This window comes from Chionomys nivalis, chromosome 1 (assembly GCF_950005125.1).
Source record: "Chionomys nivalis chromosome 1, mChiNiv1.1, whole genome shotgun sequence".
NCBI classification, from domain to species: Eukaryota; Metazoa; Chordata; class Mammalia; order Rodentia; family Cricetidae; genus Chionomys; species Chionomys nivalis.
In genome coordinates, this window is record NC_080086.1 from 107,505,464 (window position 1) to 107,513,356 (window position 7,893).

At 47.6% G+C, this 7,893-nt stretch overlaps 1 protein-coding gene across 1 annotated transcript in view; it reads right to left on the reverse strand.

Annotated features, from left to right (window-relative positions):
• The window catches only part of Dcdc2c (doublecortin domain containing 2C), a 36,763-nt gene extending 29,943 nt beyond the window's left edge, over positions 1-6,820 (reverse strand). The window contains exons 1-2 of the mRNA XM_057787671.1: positions 6,534-6,820; positions 885-936 (exon numbers count right to left, since the gene is read on the reverse strand). Coding sequence (XP_057643654.1) covers positions 885-936; positions 6,534-6,820 — 339 coding nt within the window. The remainder of the gene's footprint in view (positions 1-884; positions 937-6,533) is intronic.
• Between the last annotated feature and the right edge of the window lie 1,073 nt (positions 6,821-7,893).

The window sequence follows — 7,893 nt, forward strand, 5'->3', positions numbered from 1 at the left end:
CATCACCATCAACTAGCTGAAGCTGCTCTTTTCCCAACGGGAGGAACATGTGTGCTAAGGGACACGTGTGTGTCGCACGCATGCACGCACACACACACACACACACACACAACCAAAATGTTCTTGGAGGGAGTTAATCCTCCAAATTCTCATCCATTATGCCCTTTTTTAAAAAGGTAGCAAATAAGACCCAGGCACTCCCAGGTTGGTAATAATCACCTCCTGCCAGACTCTGATGATGGCCATTGTGAAAAGAGTAAGCGGGTGGGAAGAAAGTGATGAACTAGAGAAAAGCAAGACTAGAGGGATTCTAGTTTAATCCGAGGCGTGTTTGTCACAGTTACCCAGCCCTTTCCCTCCACGGGCCAATCACACATTTGATTAGTGATCACAGCCGCTTCTATGCCAGCCTGAGAGAAGGGAGCCAGGGTCTTCAAATAGAGCTAGAGAGAGGGCAAGAAGAGGGCAAGCAAGCGGGCACACGGGAGGGAGTGATGATGGTCCAGCTGCCATCTAAAGCTCCTTCCCCATCTCCCACACCAATCCTGGAAACCCCTAATGGTCCCTTAAACCCAAGACAATCTCTGAAATGCTTCTAACAAAAACTCAGAAGTCATTAACCCTCACCAAGCCAGCACAGAGATCCCTGGGGAAGGAATAGTAGACCCTGCAAAGAGAAGGGATGTCAAAGGAGGTCCCCCCAAAGAGATGCCTTCTTACACAACAGGAGGGAAGACAAATTAGAACAGACATAACGAAATGGGAATTGGGAAATTGGAAAACCAGTAAAGCCAGATAATGGATCCCGAAAAGCTTAATAATGATAATAAACCTGCAGCCAAAGTGGACTAATTCAGCTCATCTTATTAGTCTCAAACACTTACCTCCTTCAACTTTCTCATCTTTGGAGGTTTTCTGGGAACTATATGAATATAGCTGCAAAAAGAGAGAGAGAGGAGAAATCATAGTTAGAAAGACAGTACTCGCTCTGAGTCATGGAACCTCTGCCAAGAGGAGCCAATGTCAGCAAGGAAGCAGGCAACCCCACAGGGCAGGAATGAATCCACATCAGAACGTGACAGCAACGTGTCATGGGACACACACATATGTGTGTGTGTATGTGTATACATATGTATGTATGTATCACTAGAGTGACCTTAGAAATAATGGTCTAAGGCTGGAGAGGTGGCTTGGTGGCTAAGAGCACTGACTGCTCTTCCAGAGGACCCAGATTCAGATCCCACTACCCAAATGGTGACTCACAACCATCTGTTATCTGAGCATTATGAGATCTAAGAGTCCTCTTCTGTCCTTTGCAGCCTCCAGGCATGCACATGGTGTACAGACAAAATGCAGGCAAAATACTCATACATACTTTTTAAGTAAATAAATCTTTTAAAATATATTTTAAATATTTGTATTTAAGCTATTTAAATAAATCATTTAAGTAACAGTAAATAATTATCTAATTCACTGACCTTCTGACTTTTTGGTGATGGTGGTAATGTTTAGTTGGTTAGTTGGTGGACTGGCTGGTTGATTGGTTGGGATTTGGGTTGTTTATTTTTGTTTTGTGTTTTCTGTGAGATGGCCTGACTCTGTAGTCCAGGCTGTCCTAGAACTTGTCACTTTCCTGCCACTGTCTCTGGGATTGCCAGCACACAAGCTCCATGGCTGTCTCCACTTATAAAGGAGCGAACTCAGAGCAGGGTGACAAGACTGTGAGGCAAAGGGGACATCTCCATCCATCACCCTCCCTTGAGGGCAGCCCTGGAGCTAGAAACCTGCCTCCAGCCCTATGAAGTAACTGTTTAAGGTGACCATTTCAAGCAGGTCTGTGGGATTTCCCTCTGTATGCTGTGATTACCAATTAATGAATAAAGAAACTGCTTTGGACCTATAGCAGGGCAAAACTGAACTAAGCAGGGGGAGGGAGGAACCTAAGCTGAATGCAGGGAGGAAGAAGGGCGGAGTCAGAGAGACGCCATGGAGCCCCTCCATGAGACAGATGCCGGTTGGAATCTTGCTGGTAAGCCACAGACACGTGGCAATACACAAATTAATAGAAATGGGTTAAACTAAGCTGTAAGAGTTAGCCAATAAGAAGTTTGAGCTAATGGGACAAGCAGTGTTTTAAATAATACAGTTTCTGTGTGGTTATTATTTTGGTTCTGGGCAGCCAGGACAAACAAGTGGCCCCCTCCTTGCTACACAGGTCATTAATGGAGCAAGATCCTAAGCTCCTCAATGACTCCCCTGTCCTATTTAGGTGACTATGGCTGTGATGACACACCATGACCAAAGCAGCTTGGAGAGGAAGGGGTTTATTTCCCTCACAGTTCATATAACAGTTTATCATCAGAAGCAGTGAAGGCAGGAACTCAAGCAGGGCAGGAGCTGATGCAGAGGCCATGGAGGGTGCTGCTTACTGGCTTACTCCTCCTGGCTTGCTCAGCCTGTGTTCTCAGAACCCAGGACCACCAGCCTAGGGATAGCCCCACCCACAATGGGCTGAGACCCCCCCCCCATCAATCACTAAGTAAGAAAATGCCCTACAGGTTTGCCTGCAGCCTGATTTTTACAGAGACATTTTCTCAGTTGAGGATGCCTCTTCTCAGATGGCTCTAGTTTGTGTCAACACAAAACTACCCAGCACCGTCGGCCCCTTGTCAACCTGACAGACAAGCACTTCACTTTCCAGTTAGAACCTTTCCTTCCTAATTTATCCCCAAGATGGCATGTTAATATTAATATCACAATAGAAAACATAAATAATTTTGAAAATTCCACAGTCTTTACAAGTTCAATCACATTAAAATTTCATCTCAAGGTTGAAGAGATGACTCAGCAGTTAAGAGCACAAGCTGCTCTTTCATAGGACCTGAGTTCATTTCCCAGCACCCACATGGTGGCTCACAACCATTTGAACGGAGACCTAGCGCCCTCTTCTGGCTGCAGGCATATAGGCAGACAGAACACTGTATACATAATAAATAGTGTCCCAAAAGTTCCATCTCAGCCAAGTGGTGGGGGCTCATGCCTTTAATCCCAGCATTCAGGAGGCAGAGGCAGGTGGATCTCTGTGAGTTTAAAGTCAGCCTGGTCTACACAGCAAGTTCTAGGACAGTCAGAGCTATACAGAGAAACTCTGTCTTAAGAAACAAAACAAACAAAATAGTTCAGGTTTTTTTTTTAAATACCCAATTCAAAATCTCTTTTAAAAACTCAAAGTTTCTCAACTGTGGGCTCCTGTAAAAATCAAAATTAAGTTAAATACTTTCTTACTTAGAGAAGGAAGAGCCAGGGCACAGTCACTATCAGATCAGAGCAAAACCAAACTCCAACATTTTAAATCACTCAGGGTCCAATATTGGAATTCATTCATGATCTTCTGGACTCCTCCAAAGGGCTTGGATGACTTCTCCAGCTCTGTCCTCAATAACACACACGACCTGTCTTCTAGGTTCAGACAGGCTCCACTCCACCACAGCGCCTGCTACTCTTGGCAGTCATCCGACACTGGCATCTCCAAGATGCTGGGGTCTCTGCTGCAACTGGGCTGCACTTTCACCAACAGCGCCAAGTCTCAGCTGCTCTCCATAACCCCTTCATGCCTTCTGAACCAGTACCACTGCGGTGACTCCCACACATGACCCTGTTCAGCTGTCCATGCAAGAGCCAACCTTGACCGCCTCTGGAACACAGTTGCTGTATTCTGATCTGAGGAAATACTTCCCAAGAGATTTCACCTCAATGACACTGGTCTTTTCTAAATCGCCACTAATTTCTTAGCTCTGGCTGATCAGCATCAGTTGTCTCAGTAAAGCAAAGATTTTACTTCAAGGGTTCTAGTCCCTTGTTACTCGCAGCTGATTCTTCAGCCCCAACTGACCAAAACCACAGATTCTCAATTCAAAATAGTAAGCAGCCCTGATAGGGTCTTTGAACGACTCTCAGACTTCCCTCTGAGACTTCACAAGCCAGGCCTCCATCATCTCTATTGCTCTCTACATGTTCCTCCAAGCTCCCATAAAACAGCTCACCAAGCTTTGAACACTCGATGGCTTTTCTTACCCAAAGTTCCAAAATCCTCCCACAGTCCTCCCAAAAACACACGGCCAGGTCTGTCACAGCAACACCTCACGGTCCTATTACCAAGTCATCTCAGGTAGGACTACTATTGCTGTGGTGGAATACCACTGCAAGCCAGCGTCCAAGCAGAATCCTGGCTCTGAAAATGAGACCACCTACGCTTGTCCGTGGGGCTTCATAGATGTCCTTGTCTTACCAGAACTTTTGACCATTAGGACTTTCAAAGAGTTTTCTATGTTCCCACAGAATAAAACATGCAGAGTAGCTGAAAATTCTTACCTTAAGGCTCCTTCTTTATTTAAAAAAAAAAAAAAGTATGCTTTGTTTGTTTTCAAGACAGGGTTTCTCTGTGTATCTCTGGCTGTCCTGGAACTCACTCTGTAGACCAGGCTGGCCTCGGAGTCACAGAGACCCACCTGCCTCTGCCTCCCTGAGTAGTGCTGGATTAAAGGCGTGCGCCACCACCACCCCCACCCAGCTAAAAGTATACATTTTCTATTGTTGCCCATCTAGACAATTTTAACCATATGCAGGGAAGAATTACTTTAGGATTGGTAGATGGAGGGAAAAGAAATAAGTATTCAGCACAGAGTCAAGTCACAAAGCCTGACCCTCACAGAGAGGGTAGACAAAAGATGGCTCCCCACAAGTGGGCAATTGGGGAATCATGGGTACAGTCACCAGCCGGATGGCATGTCCTTGTCTAGGGTGGACAGGACCTCAGTCCTGTGGTGGTTGTTTTATATTTATGTTATGTATAGGCAGGAGTGCCTGTGTGCGTGTATGTATATGTACCATATGCATGCCCCGTGGCCTCAGAAGCCGGAATTGGAGCTGAAAGGAGTTGTGAGCCACCGTGTAAGTTCTAAGAAACCAGAATCTTATGCAAGGAGGAGGCACATGCCTTTAGTTCCAACACTCAGGAGGCAGAGGTAAGTGGATCCCTGTGAGTTGGAAGCAAGCCTGATCTACAGAGCAAGTTCCAGGACAGACTGGGCTACACAGAGAAATTCTATCTCAAAAAACAAAAACAAGCTATATATATTATAGAGAGAGAAAGAAAAAATTACGTATGTGTATTGTATATATATTGTATATATATACATATATATGTATATATATATATATATATAAAGAATAGTTCACTCTCTGATCTTTGAAACGTGTGCAGACCCAGCAAAGCTCAGTCTGTGGATATTCAACCTCAGACTCTGCCCCTCACAGCCTCTGCCCACAGGCCTGTCCTTCAACCTTCCTAATCATCTCAAACTTTTCATTTCTCCAAGTTCGTGTTGCTAGTCAACTCTAAGAATCTGGTTTTCAAATTTTCTTGTAAACTGACTTCCATTATATTTTACAAAAATGCAGAAATAATCCAGAAAATGAAGGCACAAAAACCACAAAATGCTCTCCCGATAGCGTAGCAACAGATCCCGGAGCAGAGTGGTTAAAGGCGGTACATGAAACCAGCCGCAGGCTTTCTTCTGGGTCTGGTGGTCACTGAGCAATTTCCTTGGTTTTTCCAGAGGTGGAGGAAGATGTCAAGTGGCCCAGGGTTCAGACACTTTGAAGAAGGGCATGTACTTAGCTCGTGGGGTGCTGTGGCATGGGCACTCACCTCCTGATTCACTGAGAGTGGAGCTCATTTACCCCAAGTTGCAGTTCAGTGCCACTCAGAAGGGGACCTTGTCCCCTCCACCCAACCTTGACTGCCTCTTTCCCACCGCCTGTCATGGCCTGTCACTCCTCTCTGTCCCCCACCCCACCCCCCGCCTTGATATATGTATGGCAAGACAGACCCAGGAAGGCTTGAACTTAAACAGCACATTTACAACTGTATCCCAGCAAGCTGCTCTGTGCAAACCTTTCAAGCCACAGGCCCCTGGTCATCACTGGGGGACACTCAGGACGGCTAGCTTCCCTTACAACTGTTTGTTAGTGCCACTATTAGAATCGGATTCTCGGGTGGATATTAACTGCTCAGCAGCTCAGCAGTTACACACTCTAGGGCCCGTGCACCCGTCTGATGTCAGGGCAGAAGGGTTTCATAATTGTATTCAGCAGACGGGAGTCCGATTTCACATGCCATTAACCTAAAAGATGAAAAAAAATAAATAAAGCCTAAATGCTTCTCTGTGTTGAGCTCACCCTCAAATGCCATGCATCTGTTTCATGGCCATAAAAGCGCCTGGATAATACAAACTAATCTGCACCCCTTGCCGCCCCCTGGGATTCTCTGAACCCCGTGTTATGTGTGTAGCCTATTGCTCTCAAGGACAGTGACTCCTACTGCCAGACGCCCTGGATGAGGCCCTAGCTGGGGTGCACTGCTCCTGAGAGCTGGGCAAGGCCCTGGGTGAGGTGTACGGTGTACAGAGGTCTGGGTGGGGTGTGCTGCTGTAGACGCCTGAGTGGGAAGAGAGCTCCAGGGCTGCACTTACTCCAGTTTCTTGAAGCGCTCACGGCCCGCGGCCACGTACTTGCCACCGGCCTGCAAGGTATCCAGCCCGAGCACCTGGTGACCACGCGTGGGCGTGTAGAGCCTCCGCACTCCGAAGGGCACATCCACCTGCTCGGTCAGCTGCTCCAGCAGGGCCTCGAAGTTGGCTACGCGTCGCCGCGAGAACACAAACTTTCGGCCCACATAGAATTGGTCCCCGTTGCGGTACACCAAGATGGTTTTGGCCGGCGTGGTGTCCACCAGGGCATAGGGCCCGCGCGTGCCCATGACCACTGCTTGCTCACGTCGGGACACGCAGAACCATGCACGGGGACACCCAGCACACCCGCCGAGAACCCACGGGCTCTCTCGGGCTGCGGGCCACAGGCGGGACTGGGCTGCCAGGACGGTGGGCCGTGAACCTGAAGCACACGCTGACGTCCTGGGGCGATTGTGACTGGGCCGGCAGGAGAAGGGCGACAGGGAGCCAGGCAAGACAGGAGGGGACTGGTCAGATGGACATAAAAGATGCAGACAGGGTTCAGAACGCAGACAGGTGAGGACAGGGAAATAGATCGGGAGCAGCAGGAAGCTCGGAGAGGTAATTGGCATGAAACAGAGACGGCGCACACACAGAGATGAGGACACAGATCTGACACACAGAACCAGGGCCAGGAAGATGCAAGAAGAGCTCAGATGGGTAGGTGGTGGCTACAGAGGAAAAAGGGAGAATCTGGTGAGGTCGAGTTTGCCTCTACTTCCAGTACTTGGGAGATAGGAAGATCTCTGTAAGTTAGAGGCCAGCCTGGTCTATATAGAGTTCCAGGCTAGCCAAGACTACATAGTAAAACACGAGGGAGCTCTACAGGCATCAGACAGGAGACATGATAGGGCTCAGGGAAGAGGAGAAAGAGAAAAGGTGGCCGTGCTGGTTCAGGAGCGCCCATCCTAACTTTCCAGCCTGTTACTGTCCCATATTCCGCTAATACTCGGGGTGGTCGGAAGTATGTCACCTTCTGAGCCTCCTTTCTTGCTTTCATCCCACGTTTGTGTAAGACTCCAGGCTCAGCACCACATGATGTCAGGGACTGGCTGCCGTAGCCTCTAGTGTCCAGTGCTCCAAATGCGTGTCATTTCAGGATACACGGCAGATGGACCGGGAGAGGGGGAGAGGGGCTTTTGGTAAAGTCCTGGATGACTTTATCTCTTTTTTAAGAGATAACCCTTTATCAGGGATGACTTTATCAAGAGATGTCCTTTATCTCTTGAATAAATGATTCTAGAAATGCTTTCCTAAAGGCTTTAATGGCCTAAACCAGCTCTCAAAGCCCTAAGGTATGTATTACCTATTGAATCTACAC